Raw genomic sequence first — 20,788 nt, 5'->3', positions numbered from 1 at the left:
CTCGGAATTCTCCTCATTAGGGTTTTGTTGTAAAATTGTCCTCTTTTTCTGTCTGTCAAAGCAATGTGTAAACTCTGTTTTAAAAGGTGCTATATAAAACAAAGTTATTATATTTATCATTTTAGAGGACAACAGTAGCATACTGTATTTATATTTTTCTTTCTGAGGCGTTCCTTTTATAATTAGCCTGTAAAACATTCATGCATTGATAAGCTGGACGTGATGATCAGCAGCAGGAAACACACGCAGCCGGACCGTCACTGTGCGCACCGACAGCCGGGCGCAGCGGATTGGTCCGTCCAGCCGTCAGTAGCGTCTGTCGGGGGGCGGGAGCAGCAGAAAATCGAGCCAGTGTTCTAGTTTTTCCCCTCTCACACAGATGCTGCTGCTGGGTCAGTGTCATGCCGTCTATTAATAATAAGACAGTCAGAGCAGCCTCAGAGAGCAGCAGCGAGGGAAGATCCACGGCACCGTTTCTGCTTTTTGGCTCAGCGGACATGAACCAGGACGCACACAATGTGACATAAACCTGCTGCAGCTCCAGCTAGAAAACGAAATCCAAAAACAACAACAACAAAAAAACCGCCCTTCATCTTCATTTTCATTGTCTTTTACGACCTCTTTACAGGTGCCTTTGTGTGGCTCACCTTTCACACAGCTGGCACTCAGTCTGCGGCTCCGCTGGTGCGCTCCGCTGCGGTCATCCATCGGCTCAGGCGGCTGCGGCTTGTTGGTAAACACGAATCGGATCCCGCCGGCAAGGACTCCCTCTGGTGCATTGATGCACCCGTTTCAGTGGTGTAACGGTGAGCAGTCATTTTCTACTGTGGGAGCTGTGTTTGTTAGGCCTCTGCGAGATAATGTGCAATACAGCCACTTCAACCAAGATTAAAATCCAGGATGGGAAGCACACCAGTGTTTTCTAAATTTAAGCATTTCCATTGAGAGAAAAGTTGTTGTGCTCCTTACTGAAGAGAATTACTCCCGTTAAGATGCATGTGTTGCTTCATTTGTGCTTAACAGTAGCTTATTATTCATTTACACCTCCCACATTTATGATTTATAAGCAGCATTTAAGTGGTTTGTAACACACCATAATGTGTATAAATAAGTGTATATACGTGTTTTTTTTTTTTAAATAAATTTGTCAGCAACTGTACTTCCTCATGTGAGAACCCACAAGTGGAAGTTCACAGAAATGAGTGCCAGTATAGAAAAACACAGTTACAGTAATGTAAAATATTTCTGACAAACACTGCATAGTTAGAAATAGTTAGAATGCTCTTATATCTGCTTATAACTACATTATTAGAGCTGCTTCCTAATTGATTAGCCTGCTCAGTCAATAGGAAATTAATCAGGAACAGTTTTAATAAGTGTTTCAAGGCAAAATGCTGCATATTACCTGATTCTAGCTTTTCCAAATGTATAGATTTCTATCTTGTAGGTGTCATATATGACAGTAAATTGAGGTATTTTTCCACAATTCTCTTACAATTAATCAAGAATATAATAAATAATGGTTATTTGCTGTTCTGTAGATTACAGTGTGTTTTAAATCATGTGTTAAATGTTTTGTATGCTGCTTATAAATGCTAAAGAGCGCAACTTAAGTTAACGTGTTGCCCACTTGTTAGTTGTATTTTCATGTAAAGCATCAATTATCTGAATGTAAGTCAATTGTTTTTATTGAATAGAAGAATCTCAGACTCCTCGATCAACAGAATCCCTTATTTTCATTTCAAGTGATTGCAACTGAGTCACACAAGGCCAGTCATTGTGATGTGTTTGCTTCTCCGGGCGATGCATTTTATAATCCTATAGTTTAAATGTTGTAGTCGAGCACCTGAGTAACAGTATTCAGTTACTTTCCAATGCTGGTCTTTGGCCTGTGCTTGGTGCTGATGGAGTTTTGACCTCTTCAGACTGTTTTAATGCAGAAAAAAGAAGAGCAGATGTGTTAAACAGGCCTTGACATGATGTTGTAGGGATATAGGTTTTGCAGCAACTCTAAGCAAGTGGTGAGATTTGAATCTTGCATTTGTTATTAATTATAGTAAATGGATTAGCATTATACTGTTGCATACTGAGGCAAGGTATTTGAATATTGTTCCTATGGCTGTGGGATATTTTTCACCTTTCTCTGACGTTTTATAGGCACAACAGTTGATCAAGAATGTGATAAAGAATGATTATTTGCAGCCCTGTAGGTTAGAATATGTAACTAATCATGTTGTAAATGTTCTGTATAGTGCTTGAAAAGACTAAAGAATGTAAAATAGTGGCCACATGTTAGTTGTGTTTTAGTTTAAAACAACAATTATCTAAATGTCAGTCAGTGTTCTTTTATTGATTGAAAGAACAAGAGACTCATTGATTGGTAGAATCTTTTATTTTCATCTAAAGTGATTCCACTTGAGAAACACAAGGCCATTATTATTCACTTAGAATTTTAAAAACTTAATCAGAGCAGCTGACTAAATGTACTTTGCTGGTTTTCATACTGTGCTTTTAATGCAGTTGGAGTTTTAACCTCTTCAGACTCCTTTCAGGTGAAAACCAAAAGAAGCAGCCGTGTAGAAAAGATTTTGACACTATATTTAGATCATATTGTAGATATATGTTTTCCAGAAAATATAGGTGAATATGAGGATTTGAATCTTGCATTTGTCTTATATGACAATAGCCTGATTATCTTTGGACTGCTGCATAATAAGACAAGCTAATTGAATATAGCACCTATGGCTGTGGGGTATTTTTCATGATTCTTTGACATTTCATAGGCACAACAATCGATCAAGAACAACATCAATAATGATGATTTGCAGCCCTGTAGGTTAAAGTGTGTTATAAATCATGCTTTAAATGTTTATATACTGCTTATAAATGCTAAATAGAGAGATTTAAATTAAAATCTTACCCACCTGTTAGCTGTGTTTTATTTTAAAATCTAAATGCCAATCAATTTTTTATTTTTTTTATTTTTTTTACTCAGGAAGAGAATAAGAGACTCCTTGATCAATAGGATCTTTTATTTTCATCTAAAGTGATCCCCATTGAGCCACACAAGGCCGGCCATTGTGCGATGTGTGTAACATTTTGCCTCTCTGTGTAATCTTGTTTACTCTGATTTACTCTATCTGTAGTCTCTCACTCACACTCATCTCGGCTTCAAGCAATTATCTTCGAAAAGGTTAAAAGTCTGAACAACTTCTGTCTTGTCTAAGGCCGCTGTTTGCGTCCGGAGGAGCATCAATCGTACTTGAACAAAATGAGCCCCTTCATTGCGGTGAAATGGTGTGTCAGTGCCTCATTGTCACAGTGAGACCTGGTGCAGATGATGGATTGGTGGTGTTTTTTCCCCCCTGACTTTGCCTGTGTTGAATGCAACAGCTCCGGCAGCCTCCTCGGTGGACTGTTGGTGGTGTTCAGACATGAACAATTACTGCCTTTGTGCTGCTCAAGCTCCCCTGCTATTCACGGGGGGAAACACACACAGACACACACACATACACAGTATCAAAGAGTGACATTCTGCTGGAAAACTGAAGCGGTATCAGGCAGCCACGGCTCAGCGTCTGCTCAGCTCTGTGCATGACACATGTAGCGCTTTCATGCATGTGATGTTGGGTTTTGGGCCCAACCTACTTTCTCGTTGAAAACAGCAGCAGCCATCGCAAGCAGGCCTGAGTGTTTCCCCCCCATGTGAACTGCTGAATATTTGATGGGAAGCTCTGTCTTTAGTGCAAGCAGCAGCAGCCGAAGCCGCTTTGTGTGAAGGTGGCGTATACAGGACAAAACCCCACCAGGCATCTCATAGGAGCTGTCAGAGAAGCTGCCATAATCGAGGTATTTTACAGCTCCGTCGCATCATGGCGGGATTTTCCTGCCTTTTTTTTTTCCTGAAACAACAACACTAGAATCTGTCTGACTCAGATTTTCTCTGTCCTCAAAATGAGAACTTTCTCTAGCGAGCTTTCATCCTTTTTCCCTGCATCTGCTACTCTTGGCGCCATGGCAACGGGGCGCCTCACGAGAGCGCCAATATATAGGTCAGTGGTCATGCAAGGCTCCACCCAAAGCAAAATTTCACATATAGCCGTCTGCTTTCCATGCATATGAATGCGAGGGAGGAAAATGTGTGCCCATCCATACAGACATGACAAACGTACACAATGACTTGAATACAAATGACCCAGATTTGGAGTCGGCAGCAGCTTCACAGGTGATGTGTGCCATCAGCTGTGCAGTGACATGAATACGGGAACAGACATAAACTCCCCCCTTTGTCGCTGTATGCGCCTCTTTGTCTGCGGATGATCTTTGTGAAGCAGATTGTTTGACACATGCAAGAGATGATGGAGAAAATTAGGTCAACTTGACTGTTTGTTTGCATGTTCACATCCTCACGTGTGTCCAACTGCGAGTGCGGACACATAGATCACATCCTCAGTGATATTCTGGGAATGCAGAGGATCTAATGGCACAAAAAGGAATTTATATGATATGAAAATGCACATGCCACACGTGTTTGGCTGATTTTGACAAAATATCTAATCATTTGACTGTTTCAGGTAAGGCGATGGATTATCTGGCACGGTATCGCCTACTTCCATATTCCTTATGAGGAAGAGAAATAGTCTGAAGAAGCCGAAACTCCAACAGCACTTGGATTATTAAAAAATGTGAGAGTAAAAGCCTTTCATTTTAAAATCTACTTGAACAGAAGTGCAGGAGTATAATCAAAAAGCTGCGCTTAAAGTATCAAAGTCATTCTGCAGAAAATTGGCCCCTGTGACTCACATTATAATATTACATCATTAGATTTTTTTTTAGTACTTTTCCTTCTGTGTTTTACTGAAATTTAGGTGTTGCAGATGAAGTGAGTTTTAATTACTTCATTGCAAGATGCAAGAAACGTGCTTTTGACCACATTTCTTGTCCAAAACTATTTTAAAAAGACAAAAAATGAACAATTTGAAGGCAAAAAAGATGCCTTTGTATGGGTAAGGGTTGTGTAGATGTTTTTACACTATCAACTATAATTACTGGTATTAGCTTAAAAAAATCCATTATCAGTTGGGCTGTAGCTTTCAACCTAGAGGTCAGGTGCCTCCAAAGGGTCACAAACCAAAACAGACTGGTCATTCGATGATAAATGAAAGGGAAGAGAAGAAAAAGGAAGCTGTGTTACTAAAATTTCTGTTCATTTTGTCCACTTTTCTTGTGCATTTTTGCAAAATGTTGGGTAATGTTACCTGTTTGTTATTTGACTTAAGTGATCCAACACATTTAAACTAGAAAATCACTGTTTCTCATCTGTTCAGATATTGGAAATGTGACAAAGGGCCTCAACTAGCAACTGGTTTATTGCAAAAGATCAAACCCAAACCAATGTATTTTATAACCTTATAAGTTTAAATACTGGAGTAGAGCAACTAATTAAAAATGCTTGGTTCCTTTCCAACACTGAATTTATGCTATGCTTAGTGTTGTTGGAGTTTTGACCTCTTTAGGCTGTTCAGACTGTGCAGAAAGGGCTTTGACATGACATTTCAACCACATTGTAGGGCTATTTTTACAGGTTTTCACAGAAGATGTAATTGAATAATTGTTGTTCCCTGAATGTTGTGTGCAATTTTACAGATTTTGGCTGGTGGCTCAGTTTTGATTCAATTTTAATCAAGTCCCGGCTGCAGCTCTGCCTATTGGTGTTTTATTTACGTGCTCATGTTGACGTTGTTGATTGAAGCTTAGACTTTTTCATCTCTGGTAATAATGGCCTCTCTCTGAAGTGGTGGAACTTGAACGTTCGGCCATCGACGACTCTTGACTAATGGAGAATCTGCACTCATGGAATCAAGAGGCGGGAATTATCGATCTTCTCATACTGCAGTTTCCACTCTGAGGCGGGAGAAGTGTCAGATAGAAATGTCAACCTGTTATTTTGGCTGCAGCAGTGACTAGAAATACCAGCATCGATTTAAAAAAACAACAAAAAAAACGCACTGTGCCTCAAGAAAACAATACAAATCACAGTGGGATGAAACTGGTAAAGGTCTTCATCCAGCTGTCTGTTCAACCATGTCTTCATTAATCCATACATCTGTTTGTTTGTCCATCCATCAGTCCATTTATATGTCCTTCCACCTATCTAGGTTATCATCCATCCTTCACTCCGTCCATCTGACCAACCATTTAATCAACCATTCATCCATCTTCAGTCCATCATTTATGTCAGTTTATGTCCATCCATCCATCCATCCATCCATCTCTCAATCATCCTTACATCCATACATCTGTCCATCTATTCATCCCATCATTTACACACTCATTAATCCAACCAGCTACATCTATTAATCCACATCCATCCATCCATCTATCATCTATGCATCCATCGCTCTGTCCAGCTACCAATCTCTTTGTCCTACCATCCATCCAATGGTTTTGTTTCTTTATCCTTCCATTCTTTATTATGTCCATTTACTATCCATCTCATTTGTCCATTCGTCCTCCACATGTTGCTCACTTTGCAGGTCCATCTCAGAACTAGTAAACATAGACAACACATTCACACCTACTAGTCCAGGCAGCTTAGAGAAGAAACGAGTGGGTGGTGAATTCACTTCAGGTGAAGCTTTTAACTGTGCAGTTTGACGTGGTACAGTTTGTTCCTACGATACGTTTACTGCTGTGTCTCTAGAAGGGCAAGAGTCTGGAGCTCTCTGTAAAACAATACACAAGCTGATTTCGTTGATTGTCACACTGTGTCTGTAGTTTTTCAAAATAAAAACCTGCCATCTGTCTTGTTACCATTCTAATCTATAGAAGCTTGTGTCAGCTGCGCTAGCTCTGATTCACTATCACTCACAGGGTTAGCGTGACCCCAATCTCACAAAGTCCTCTCTCACATGCAGATACTGACTTGTCATTACTCACACAGACACAAAACACAAGTGCGCTCTCTTTGTCTCATTCTGTCTGATTCGACACTGTCTACTTTCATTTGCCTCACAGTCTGGGAATTTTAGGTTACTTCTGCAAGATTAATGTGAGACAAGTTGTACTCTCCATGTCGTTAATGGATGACGACGTTATTTACCATCTGTTTAAATTAGTTATCAGATGAACACCAGTAATTTAGACAAATAGTGAATTTTGATTTTGTGTCTTGTGGTTTAAATGTAAAATACAGTTCTCTGCTACCTCTAGCTAAACAGGTACAGGGCAGCAAACCTTGTCAAGGAAATTTTTACTGCAGTTCAGCTGGGAAGTCCCTGACTTTTTCTCACAATTGTTGGTCACAGCTGAGCCATTCATGACTTCTTGTTTGTGAAGTGGGTAATTTTTTGTTTTGTACAGCATATGGAAAATACCAACGATTTGTTTTAGGCAAATTTTTAAATGAGACATGTAGAATGAAGGATAATAGGGGATAAATATTTGAACAAAATTCTGCCATTTTAAGCTTAGATTTGGTCACGTCTTCCAAAAAGGCTACACATCACAGATGACAGATCTGATAAATGTTGCAATTTAGGGAATTTTTTAAAGACAGCATGAATTTCAAACCTGTCGACAGGTTTTGGGGTTAACAAATAAATAAATTATCCACTCCTTCCAACTAATCACAAACAAAAATCGCCAGCCATGAAATAAATGATAATAAACACACCCCATCATATACTGTAAACTTCACACTTTCAACAACCTGTCCAATGTCATGCCACATTTGTTCCTCCACCTCTGTAACCCTGGCCTGCAGAAAGCAGCGCTGCAGTGGTGATCTATTTCATGGCAACGCAAACACGCACAGGAGTGTAGCATAAAAACAAGATGGCTGGACAAAGGAGGGCACCTCTGATGGGAATATCATCTGTTTTGATTGGACCGTGCTGCAGTGTTCCTCCAAAAGTACTCAGTTCAAGACAATAGAACATGTGAGGGCAGCATCTTTGCTCTATTTCTATAGCCAGAGGTATTGCATGTGGACGATTTCCCTTCCAGTACAAGAATACAGATATAATAATATAAAAATATGCTGCCATTTTCATCAAACTACACTCACTGACTCTCAGAGTGTGAGTGCTTTAAGGCTTAAAACTCACAAACCAGATTTCACCAGTGTCTTTAAAAATATTTAATTTCAATTCCACATAACACGGCTTGAGAAAATATAATCCTTTCATGTGTATCTGTTACCTTCTCAGCTGTCTGCTTCAGTCACTCACATTAATATCAGACAAAGAAGTGTGTTAGGAGAATCAGCCACGTTGCTTGGATACCGCATTAAGACTGTTTTACATGTTTAAGTACACTAAAAAGGACTCATTTCCCATCACAGTGAAATGCAGTGGCTGTCTTGCTCTAACCCTTCCCCTTAGCCTTTTGTGTCTGTGCATATTGTGTTTAAAGCCTCAGTTTCTGGCTTCCATTAGAGGCAGACACAGCTGCAGGTCTGACTCTCAGCTGCCCATGAATAGTCGAGTACTTTTAAAAAGAAATGTGCGTACATTCAGTTGTGTTTTGAGGCATAGTTGTGTGTGTGGCGCTGTCAAGCCTTCATTCTTTTTTGGCTTTTCTGGCTACTGTTGAACCTTGAATCTCCTGCTGTACTTATCCTGTAAGTGTATCTTTGAACCTTCTATCTGTCTGTGTTTAGGGTGCTTCTGTGGTCTGGGACTGGTTTACTCCAACAAGTCGTGCACCATGCCACCCATCACCTTCCAGGATCTGCCCCTCAACATCTACATGGTCATCTTCGGGACAGGCATCTTCGTCTTCATCCTGAGCCTCATCTTCTGCTGTTATTTCATCAGGTGAGAGGCAACAGAAACAGCAACATGCAGATAACACTAGGAATATGTGAGAAGGCAATGTGAGAACATGACATATAGATCATGCACTTTGTTGCTAAACAGGTTTCAGTTAATTTTCCAGGATAGCAGTTAGCATCTGCCGGGTTTGCTCCACCTTATTCCAGTTTGCAAAGTGCACTCAGCTACAGAAGCAGATAAGCTCAAACTTGCAGAAAACGACTTGTAGTTGGGTTAGACTGAGGTTGCATCATGTCTGTAACTCAAGTTTGTCTGTGACTGGATTCCTCTAAAAGGTTTCAGTGTGGTTGTTTTCATTTTAGAAAGTTAAAAAACTCCATACAGGGTTTTTTTTGTATGCTAGAAGACATATGATGAGGGAAATAAGCAGTCATGGCTGTGCATTTCCCTTTTGAAACTGTAATTTACGATGACAAAAACACAGATACAGACTTCCAGAGTTTATTATGTAGCAAATCAAAGGAACCATTCCTGTGAACTTGCAGGGTGGGACTCTCTTTATCATTGTTCTTCTTCAGAATCTGCTATGAACATTTATGGCTGCATCATTCCAATATTAGAACTTGCCATTGTGTAGTGCTGAGCAGTTTTACAGTGTTCAGCAGAGCAGTAGGTGAGCTGGTGTGCTCGAGCTGCAGCAAATGGTGGAGGGTTGGGTGTAGAAAGGCAGGGACTTCATAGATCCGCACATTCTAAAGAAAGCAACACTGTAGAGTTTCATCTAGCTATTTTATGACAGGAAGAGGTTATTTGCATGGAAAAAAAAAATTAAATAGGTACACAGAGATGAGTTTTTATGGGTTCAGTCAACTGGAGATAGACTTTTATATTTACTCCAACATGCTGACAGACTCATAAAGACAATCTCAAGAGAATTACACGAACACACAAAGCCACAATTCAAAATTTAATATAGTAGGCTGGCAGATGGGGGTAATTAGTGAACCTGCCTTTGGTGGTAAAAAATCTCAAATTACACAACAATTATTCAACACACTTAATCTAAAAAAGTACATCTCAAACAGTGGAAGGGAAAAGATGGCACATCAGCAATATTATGACCTGACAATGATCCATCAAATGTGAATTAAATTTCAACCTGGTTTTGGAGTCAGTGTGCAGGTGTTACCCACTTTCTATTCTGTCTGTTCAGTAGTCCTGCAACTATGTAATCTGCATATGATTAAAACTCCTCCACGCTGACAGTCTTAACAGGCCGATTAACAGCTGTAATGTTCAGCTGTTTGCTATAAAGTAAAAATTTTAGACATGACAGTAGAAGAAGAGATGCTGATCCATTCAGTGGCTGTTAAGAGATTTCACATATGTGGACTGCATTATTAAGCTGCAGGAAAAGTCGGGGGATCGACAAAGCCTGCAGTTCATCCTCTGTGGTTCACGAACATCTGGAACAAATTTTGCAAGTGCACTGACTTTGACATTGACATTTTAAAACACTCTCCACAGAGGGACTCTGTGTTTGTGTGCAGAACATAAACACAGTGAGGGAGGGACGGAGGTAGGAAAAAAAAGAGGAACAGGGTGACCTCTCCTGCTGTTGACTGGGAACTCCCCGATGAGCCGAGGGGACGTTTGTGTCTGAAGGAAGGGATATGAGGCAACAGGAAACTGCCTGCCACAATGTGTGAGGACAGCAGTGAGGAAAACTGCAGAGAAACTCTGCTCAGAATAAACACGGCCTGAATAGCACACAGTGGGAGCGAACACAATCATGGCACATGAAGGTCTGCGGCATACAAAACCTCATCAGGAAACGACAACACCTGCAGGACGGTTTGTTTTTGATCTTGAGCTTTCTTTGACTCAGCATCTGAATTTGGAAAACTACCCGATATCTCATAATGTGGTGTGCTATTTTTGGACTCATATGATTTTGAATCACTGTCTAACATGTAATCAAAATGCCAAACAGTTTTAGAAACGAGCGTCTGTCTGCTGGACCCACACTGGGTCAGCATGCTGTCTGGAAAATAGAAAGCACAAAGGGAAATGTCAGACTACATATGTATGTGGATATCATGGTACCCAACATGTATGAAGCACGTTTTGGCTCACGTTGGTGCAAATTTCTCCTGTGCAGCTCCAACTCTTTCTATAATTTGGATTTAATTGAATTCTAGTGAAAAGCATGACAGTATCATTGACTTAATGAACCTCTTACTGCAGTTAAAACATAAAAATAGAGATTGAAAGTTGCAACTGTGTAGACTTTGGTTGCAAATGACGTCCATTGTGCAAGATTGCAGTGCCCACATCTGTAATATGTTTCGTAAAGGAGTCACTTATGATGCAAAGTGATGCTGATTACTGCCAGCAAACTCAATTTTCTGCTTAATATACAGTAAACAGCTGAATATCCAAGATACACAGAGTAATGAATGAGTAAATAAGGAAGTTATTTTGGATGCTGGTCATGTTGGCTTAAGAAAAAACACAAAGTCAAACTGACTCATGGGTAAAAAGTTTCAAAACAGTCTCTAAATGGACTTGTGGTGAACTTAATGGACAAAAACATGAATTTTGAACATGTACGATTACGTGACAACTGTGCAAACTCCATCTGGTGATGGACGTCAGATGACAAATAATTTTAATGAACTATAGACAATATTTGGGGATAATGCTTATTTTAAGAAACCATAGATTGCTGTGTCTCAGCTCTCCAAGAAACCTGAATGTTCAAGCATCCGTTGAGAATTTTGAGTGATATTTTTAACATCGTCATGGGGAAAATTGGAGCAGTTGGTATAAACTACTGACAAAGCAAGTGTCAGCATGTATCTTTGATTGTCAGACAGCATGTTGTAGTGTTGAAATCACACACGTGTAATCCTAAGTGTTTGGTTTGGTCGGCGGTTGCCACAAAATCAACCATCAGTTCTGTCAGAAAAAGCTCAGGTCGTTCCTGTTTCCCTTAAAGTGCTCGCCTGTGAATCATAACCAGTGAGTCACTTCCTTTGGCTCCATTAACATGCCGAAGGTAGTCTTGGGTAGGAGTGTGATTGTGAATTCATTTATAGACTGGGTGATTCACCAGATGAATACTGAGTGATGAATGCCATTCTCTGTTGGGGGCCGGCTTCATGTTATGTCTCTCAGGGAGGCTCAGTCTCTCAGTGTTGGTGTCTGACTCTGTTTGTCTATGTTTGGATTCCTCCTTTAATCATTCCTGCTAAAATACACTAATATCTTACAGCTATTTCACATTCTAACAGATGCTGCTCTTGGCACGAAGCTGGGATGTACACAGCAGCACCTGCAAAGAGTGAAAATACATAGAAGGTGCCACCAGGACACGCTAAAAATATCCCATCATTAATTACGCCCCGATCTGCTCCAACAGTCAAGGGTTTTATATTCAGTAGCAGCTTGTCTGAGGGATATTTTGAGAGTCCAGAAGGTGCAGGGACAAGCAGGGATATGAAGCGATCAAAGTGACTTCCCCCATTTTAAATTACTGACTTATTCAATTCACTAAGAAATCCCAAAACGGTCCAAAATTCAAAGGAGGAAACAGCTGCAGGCAACCTTTAAAAGCTTAACACTGTTGTTCACTATAATACAGCAGAGTGGATTTTTGGACACAGCAAAGCTTTACATCTGAACTGTGACTCTAACAGCAGTTTATAAGATGACAAATTCTTCTTTTCTAAATCTCCTGGAGCACTGTGAGGCTGGAAACATGTTATCTGAACCACAGAAAACTGGAGGGCTGGCAGAGTTTAGAAAAAGTGACAGTTAATTCAGAATAGCAGCAGAAAGGGCAGGCTGGAGGTCAGACGCATGTGAAGAGAGAAACACAGTCAGCAGCTTATCAGGAGAGACATCCTTTTAAGTCGGTTAAATCTGCAAAGTAAAAATTTTGTCTTTCTCAATAAAGCTGCAGAACCTTTAAAAACTGCCTCTGCAAACCCTAAAAGGCTGAATGAAAAGACTGTTTATTCAAAAGCTACAATGGGACTGCTGAAATCATTTTTTTGATACCGTTCAAAAGTTTGGGGTCACCCAGCCAATTTCATGTTTTCTATGAAAACTCACACTTTTATTCATGTGCTAACATAATTTCACAAATTAACAATCTCCACTTATTTTAGCATCAGCTGGAAAGCAAAAACATTTTTTTAAAATTTAATTGTAAATAATTTCAGGTGTCAAGAGGTTAATTACTTTATCATTTTTATTACTTACTATTTGAATGCAGAATAAGGAAATGGAATACTTGATTGGCATATTTGATTATCTGTCTACTGCAAGTTTCATTTATTAAAATTGATGTTTTTTTATTAATCAATTTAACCCTTAATTATAATAACAAAAAGAACAAGGATGAGGGGTTTCTGATTACTCAAGTGGCCACTCAGGCTCCATATCAGTGGTTGGTGTTGTATTAAAACTAGTACAAGGTGATTGAGTAGACAATCAAATGATGACTGAAGTGTTTGGTTTTGTAATTTGAATTAAAAATATAAGAAGAGTCTGACTGTCAGCATGTTAGACATCAAGAAAATTACCCAGCAAGCTTAGCTCTAAAAGAGAGGTACTAATTAACTTTTCTATAAATTGAATTCATAACATATAACTCAAGAAAACACAAAATACAATTCATGCAGACAAATTACTCAATAAAAGAGCAAAATGTCTAGATCATGGGTGTGTTTGGCTGACAATCTAGACTTACAAATGATAAAAAAATGTTAGATTTTATGAGACAAGCAGAGCTGGAGAAATGCAGGAATATCAGGCTATTCATTCTACAGTAAAGAGCACAAGTCGGCCGGCACTGAGACTTTCACTGCCAGGGTTTCAACCTCCAGAAACTAGAACCATCGCCAGACTAATAGGTTTTTTTCTCCATTATTCTTGTCCTGAGTTCTGCTTTTGCTTTCATGCTCTCCACTTGCTTTGGAGGCAAGTTGTGGGCTTGTTACCCTGCAGAAGGCAGCCCTGTGAAGCAAAAAAGCACGACAGCATAACTACAGTATTTCACTTCTGTTTGTACATAGATGAGGAGTTTTTACATTAAGGGATCATCCCCACTGTCTCCTTTTCTGTGACTTACGATAAGTTCAATCCTTCCTACTTTGTACAGTAGGAGGAAAAGCAGAAGCTCTCAAAAGGTTTGAGGAAGCTACAGTTCATTAAGTTCCCATAGTGGAAAGGAGTGATAAATATTTATTTGCAACTAATTTTGCAATGGTTAATCTGACAGTTACTTTTTTCTTGGTCATTTAATCCATTATTTTGTTTAAAACGTGTCTGTTAATTGTAAAGAATCCACACTATAATTGGACATATACTCCGAATCCTAAAGTTTCGACTTAGACTGATTTTATTAATCCCTGGAGGGAAATTCAGTTGTTACAGCAGCATGGATATTCAGTGAAGAGGTAAACAATAAGACAACACAGAATATTAGGGTGGGGTATAAAGTGAAGGTAAAATACAATAAAATAAGATAAAAATATCAGTCAATCAAAGTTTATTTGTATAGCCCTTTACAACAGCCCAAAATTTAAAAAAAAAAAAAACAAGTTAAAAAAACAAGAAAATAACTTAAAAACAATACAGTAACTTAAAACAGGACAAACAATCACACTTACGGGCAAATTTAGTATAATCAATTAATCTCAGCATATTTTTGGAAATATAGAAAATATAATATAGAAATAATCAACCAAATGTGCAAGAGTGATACAGAAATGTGCAAATGAGATAAGTAGTGAATAATATAATGAATGATGTTTAGAATGTAAAGTGTCCAATATGTAAAGTGGTTTCATCAGTAGGCAAAGTGATAACGTCCTTTTTTGATCTGCCAGACGCAGACGTATTGATAAGTCTTATTGCTGTGGAGAGGAATGACCTCCTGTACTGTTCCTTGGAGCAGCTCAGTTGTATCAGTTAGCATATAAGACAAAGTAAAGCAGCAAATCCTCAGCTGAGAAGCAAGAACTTACAATTTTCTTGTCAATTTGTGCTTATAAAATCATTCAAACGTGTTTCTTATCAAAACAGTGCTCTGAATACATTTACACTCATCATTTAATTAATCAAGCACTTGTTAGTGCTCCAGTTTTTAGGAGAGACTTCACTGAGACACACACAGAGGCTTTTTAGTGCCAGATTTCAAAGGCATGGCTGGGGAGCACAGATGTTTTCCAAGATGTAGAATGCTAATTTGTAGGAAAATACTGGCTTTGATAACGCCATTAACCACAGGTCTCGTGCTCAAACGTAGAATAAAGTGGAATCTACAGTATTTAGGAAGCTACTCAAGGTTTGCCAAGAGGATTTTCTGTTCTTGCCGACCACTTCTTGCACAAGAGCTGAAGTGAAGCACCGAAAATCTCCGTCATGCCCCCCCTTTCACCTACTTCACATCATTCTTCAGGCATGGGAAACCTCAACACATGCACAACTTGTATCCTCACATTGTTCACATGGGAGGCTGTTAGCAGCAATCAGCGTAAACAATAAACCAAATGACAAAAACAGCGAATAACTGTCATTTCCTCACTTTTAAGCGCTGACTCACGGAGACATATTTTACCGTTATTTTTGAGGAGGATCTGATCACAAACAAACATTCACCTTTCATCTCAGACGCTGCATTTAGGTTCAGGCCCCAAATTACAGACAGTGATAGACATTCTAAGTTTAGTTACGTAAAAACAAGAGGCCAAAAATAACCGCCTGCACAGACGAGGCTCGCCAAGTGATAAAGATCTCCTCTCCATTGTTGGTTTTGGAGGCGGTGCAGGGATTCAAAGAGGCAGCGTACTCATTAGCTGTGTGTGTGTGTGTGTGTGTGTTTGTGTGTGTGTGTGTGTGTGTGCATCAGCGTGTGCATTTTATGTGTAGTTACATGATTGCTTAAGCTTGTGAACAAAGCCTGTGTGCGCTTGCGGGGGAACATGTATTTCTCCATGGATTTGTGACAGTAAATTATCAAAGTGAAACCTGCAGTTACACACTGTCCCATAATTAAACCAGACAAATTGAAACTGTGGTGTGTGTCCAACAACCTGCTGCTGAAGTCGTCAGATTCCTCTTAATTATCAAGTGGAAAGGGGTGGAACCTACAGTGATTCAAATATTATATACCTTTTCTGCTAATTAGAGGCAATTATTGTAGCTTTTTATTCACTGTATTTATCAATCAGTTGTATGATCAATGTAAATGTAAAAGGTATTTGAACAGTGGAACAATTGCCTTGTCTTTGCACTGCAGTGGATTTAAAATGAAGCATCAAGATGCAATTAAAATGCAAACTTCAAGCTCATTCAAGGATTTTGACAAAATGTTGTGTCAATAGTTGCTCCATTTTCACAGGCTCAAAAGTAACTGAAAAGTAAGAAAACTGTGTCACTGTCCAAACATAATGAAATGTATTAGTGCAGTTAAATTACACAGAAGTATATTAAATAGTCAAAGTAGCTTAGGTCCATTTCAGACATTAAAATGCTGACTGGATGTTGGTGCATCAGTAATAATATTGATAATATAGAATATTACACCTTCAAACTGGCCATATTCTGCATAGCGAGTAATTTTGCTTGTCATGTTCTAAGAATACTTTGCTGAATACTTCTGTAGCATTGCTTGTGGTTGTTTTGTGGAAGCTGTAGTGACAAACACACAGAGAATTATCTCCGAATGCTTCAGCTTTTTTCAGTTATGCTCAGAGCTTTTAGCGTCTCTCAGTTCATGTTGCTTGGTTTATTGAATGAAAAATAGTTTTAGTTACAATGAGTATTTGAAAAATCTACTCTTTACCTGCCCAGCTCAAAACAAAAGATAAATTTAGCACGTGGTTCGTGAACAAAACTCAGCATCTAGCAGCTAAAGAGGCAGATGGTTCCTCATAAGTTTTCTAATTAAATTTGTCAGGTGGCCATAACCTCAATGATTGCTAATGCTGCTGTTTGATTCCTTGTTGTGTGAATAAGACACTTTTGGCCAACAAATTCGGAAATGTGTTGGTATTGTATTTTTACTTCTTGTTTCTGCTGCCTCCCGGTGGCCAAAATCGCTCACTGCAGATTTAAGTACATTTTGGTATTTAGATTTTTTAACCAAATACCATAAAAAGCAAAACCAGAATGTATAAATGCTCAGTTACAAATGTAAGGTCAGAAGCATTAGTAGGAAATGGTACTTAAGCTCACAGGTAAAGTTCTCTCTATGCTAGAAATAGACACATAAATAGTATTCTATCATACATTATATTTTTAGATTATCAATAATGATGCTATCATGTGTAAATAGGATTTTAATCTTGTGTTTGGTTGAGGGGGAGCTAATCTTTGCCAATGTTATGTAGTTCATAACAAAGAAAATTCTGTTTTGTGTGCAAGTTCAGAATTTGCACATTAACAACTATAGCTGTCAGTTGAATGTAGTGAAGTAAATGGCACAAATATAAAACTATCAGACAGAAAGAAAAAGAAAATGGTCGAGTAAAATACCTCAAAACTGTATTTTAGTTCAGCACTTGACTAAATGCATTTTCCACCACTGACCTTCACTGAGGTAAAACCTTGAATGCTGTGCTGCTACTGATGACGTAAAGCATCTGAATGCTTCTTTTATCTCTTTAGAGAAAAAGTACTCGCCCAGTGTGATTTGTTGAATGTTATACAAATTGTACAAGCTATTTATTAATTTGTTTCTTTGCTCGTCCACAGCAAACTGCGACACCAAGCCCAGAGCGAGCGGTTTGGATACAGAGAGGTAAGTTTAGGGTTAATATTTAGGAGCATACTTAAGATTTCAATAAGAAGAAATTTCTCTTATGTCTCATATTTTGTTACTCCTACAGGTAGTTTTAAAAGGGGATCCAAAAAAGCTGAGTCTTCATGGGGTAAGAATGAGATATACATGCACATTTGCACAGTTTTCTGTTCATGCTATCAGCAAATGCTTCAGACTGTTGAGTCATGCTAAATTCACCTAATGACCGACTGTCTATCACTCACGCAGCAGACGTGCGCCGTGTGTCTGGAGGACTTCAAAGTGAAAGACGAGCTGGGAGTGTTGCCATGCCAACATGCTTTCCACAGGAAGTGAGTAGGGCTTCACGCTTGTTTGCCATTTCGCACCTGCCTGGGCTTGTTAAAATGAGAATAGTAATGTTCCATCTGAAGTTCGGTGATCAAAAGTTAGACAAGGCATCGAGGCTGCAGGCAGCTGCATGTTTGTCATTCATTCATGTCTCCTTGTGGTGTATTTGTGTTCAGGATCAGAGAGGAGGGGTCAGGGCTGCACTTCTTCCCAGCATGCACAGCAGGCAGAACTTGCACAGCAGTTTTGTGATTTTTTAAGGTGTCTAAAATCGGTGTATTGTGTCTCTGAACATGTGTGAGAGGACTTTGAAAAGCAGGAGGCCTATTTAAAAGAACAGTTTGACATTTTGGGAAGTGCATTTGCCAGCAGCCCAGTCGTCTTATATCTGGAGAGGCTCAGTAAAAAGCAGCTATCCTTGAAGAATCTCTTCCAGAACTGAAGAAGTGTCTTCTAAACACCTAAACCTGCTTTTTAGGATAAGGACTGGAAAAACTGGAGAAAGTAACCAGCCTGATTCCATCCAAAGCAAACTGAATCTCATTACCAGCAGCTCCGGTGCTCAAAAATGAAAACATCTGCTTAGTTTAATGTCAAGCAGCAAACTGACACATTGGGGTTTTATGGAGGATTGTGTGGGGAGACTAATTCCCGTCCAGGACGCATTAACTTTCCTTGGTCTTGTCATCACTGTGAGTCGACCAGTACAGACTCCAGGAAACAGCTGCACCCAGCCAAGAAATAGTTCCTGTAAAAACGCTGCTGACACAAAAATAGCAAATGGTGGCAGCGTCACATTTCGACAGTGATTACTGCTTATAATTTTGCAGATAAATTTGCGACTCCCGCAGGGCTGTCACATACTCATGCATGGGTCACAAGTGCGTCACTGTGAGAAAATGAGTAGGTGTCATGATCCTGTGATGCCAGTTTTGGTGGCTTTTCATCTCATGTCTTTCCTGCCTGTATTCTTCTGCTCAGGTGTTTGGTAAAGTGGCTGGAGGTGCGCTGTGTCTGCCCCATGTGTAACAAACCCATAGCCGGCCCCCCGGAGCAGCACCACAGCATAGGGACTCTGCTGGATGAACTGGTGTAACCTCCGGACCCCCGCCAGCCCCAGTGGGGACGCCGGCGCCCGGCAAAAACTAGCCAGTTAGTGACCAACAGGAGGAAGGACACTGTTTTTGCTGTAGAAACACATCAGCAAATCAACAACACGATGATGATGAGTTGGGGTAACCTAGTTACCACCCGGAGGAAGACTCTGAAGGATGCTGTTGCTTAGCAACAATCTCCATGATGGCAACACGGCACTTGTAGTGTCTGAGAGATTATCTTCAGCCACCCACACATCACTCCGCCACTCTCCTTTCAAGATCCCCCTCTCCACCCGTTCCTTCACATCTTCTCTTGCTGCCTAGAGTGAGGTTAATGGCAGCGCTGAAGTGGAGGAGACGATTTTTTCACAGCGACGTGGACAAATGAGTGTCGAGGGATGACAGCGCTCTGTGGGCAGCACTGATCCCCTCTGAGTGTGTACGAGTGTGACGGTGGGCACAGGCAAGAAATAATATCCACTCTGGAGGAGATTAGCGAGGCTCCTGTGTTAAAATAATGACCTGATAAGTTCTTACAGACATGAAGATTTGAGTCAAATCCTCAGATACACACACTTACATTTCCTGCTGGTAGTAGCACATGGGCCTTTTTTTTCTTTAGAAAAAACAACAGGCAGAAGAGGAATTAGAAAAAATGTCTGAAGCTGAAGAGAATAAATAGTAAGGACATATCGTACACAGGGTACACTGCTGTAAACTGGATTTTAAAAGATTTAATTGAAGTCACACAAGTCCATGCCTCATCAGTAGGACTTAAATTATTCATGTTACTGACGGGGTGCAGCTCAGGCTCTCGTCCACATGCAGAAACGTCTTCATCAAGTCAACGCAGTTTTTCTTGATATGATGCCTAAAATCCATCCTGCTGCCCACCGGTACACTGATACCGTGACGTTCTACAGATTGTACATGCTCCAGTTGTTGTTTTTCCACTGGGATGACTTTTTTTGTGTGTTAATATAGATGGAAGGAACTGACACATTCTGCCTCTCACTGTAACTGTTTTGAAATATGTTGGGTTTTTTTTGTTTTTTATTTAGATATTGCACTTTGAATTCACACACACACACACACACACACACACACACACACACACACACAGACAAAAAGGCGGTTTTCAGGCCTCTGTTCTTCTAAAATAGTAGACTAAGGTGTGGATGCAGGGCAGCAGGTTGCTTGTTTATCAGATGTAGGGAATTTATGTCTGCAAAATTTTGAAGCTGAAGGAAGTAACAGCAGTGAATGAATCAGGAAAGGAACTAAATCTCACTTTTTTTATACACAACATTTTTGTGGCATCATTGTCGGTGATCCTGTTTTACATTCTTCACTCGTAGTTAGTTTTTTTTCCAGTTAAACTGATTCTGAAAGCAAAGCACTGCCTAAATTGAGCACAAAACTCACAAAGCACATTGTCCAGATCCAGCAGACACCTGCACTGTAATTTAAATGTCCATGTGCCAAGAAAAGAAAAAAAAATGAAAAAAGAAAGCTGATCCTGTTGCATTTTCAGCACACGAGAAAAGGAAACATTCACTCTGGCCACATTCCACATTTTGTAATTCAACAGATGTAAATAACTTGGAACAATAATAAAAACAGTTGTCTGTTTGCTCAGCCTCTTGATCATTTCTTGACAGCCATGTATGTGGTGCCACCATCAGGTGAAATAATGTATTAAGATGTGTGAAACATTTTTAATCTATTTATTGGTGCTACAAAAATGTTTCAACCTGCAAGTCAGCTTA

General features: G+C 39.6%; 1 protein-coding gene across 2 annotated transcripts; it reads left to right on the top strand.

Moving 5' to 3' along the window:
• The first annotated feature begins 83 nt into the window (after positions 1 to 83).
• rnf122 (ring finger protein 122) lies at positions 84 to 20,652 on the top strand. 2 transcript variants are annotated; one of them, XM_023264420.3, is made up of 6 exons: positions 84 to 806; positions 8,663 to 8,819; positions 17,547 to 17,592; positions 17,681 to 17,722; positions 17,845 to 17,924; positions 18,904 to 20,652. In XM_023264420.3, the coding sequence occupies exons 1-6, from the start codon at positions 782 to 784 to the stop codon at positions 19,016 to 19,018; spliced, it is 465 nt and encodes a 154-aa protein (XP_023120188.1). In that variant the 5' UTR covers positions 84 to 781; the 3' UTR covers positions 19,019 to 20,652. The 2 variants fall into 2 exon arrangements, with proteins under 2 accessions (XP_023120188.1, XP_023120187.1); XM_023264419.3 differs by having other exon boundaries at positions 17,842 to 17,924.
• The last annotated feature ends 136 nt before the right edge of the window (positions 20,653 to 20,788 follow it).

The sequence above is a fragment of the Amphiprion ocellaris genome, chromosome 6 (assembly GCF_022539595.1).
Source record: "Amphiprion ocellaris isolate individual 3 ecotype Okinawa chromosome 6, ASM2253959v1, whole genome shotgun sequence".
Classification (NCBI taxonomy): Eukaryota; Metazoa; Chordata; class Actinopteri; family Pomacentridae; genus Amphiprion; species Amphiprion ocellaris.
The sequence above is the reverse complement of the archived record's forward strand: the minus strand, read 5'-3'. Positions and strand labels throughout refer to the sequence as shown.

What these genes read in the sequence shown, in the direction of transcription:
- rnf122 (XM_023264419.3), top strand. Translation starts at nt 782, where the DNA reads ATGCACCCGTTTCAGTGGTGTAACG. An exon ending in TTCTGCTGTTATTTCATCAG is followed by an intron (nt 8,820 to 17,546) that starts GTGAGAGGCAAC and finishes GCTCGTCCACAG; the next exon opens with CAAACTGCGACACCAAGCCC. An exon ending in CAACATGCTTTCCACAGGAA is followed by an intron (nt 17,925 to 18,903) that starts GTGAGTAGGGCT and finishes TCTTCTGCTCAG; the next exon opens with GTGTTTGGTAAAGTGGCTGG.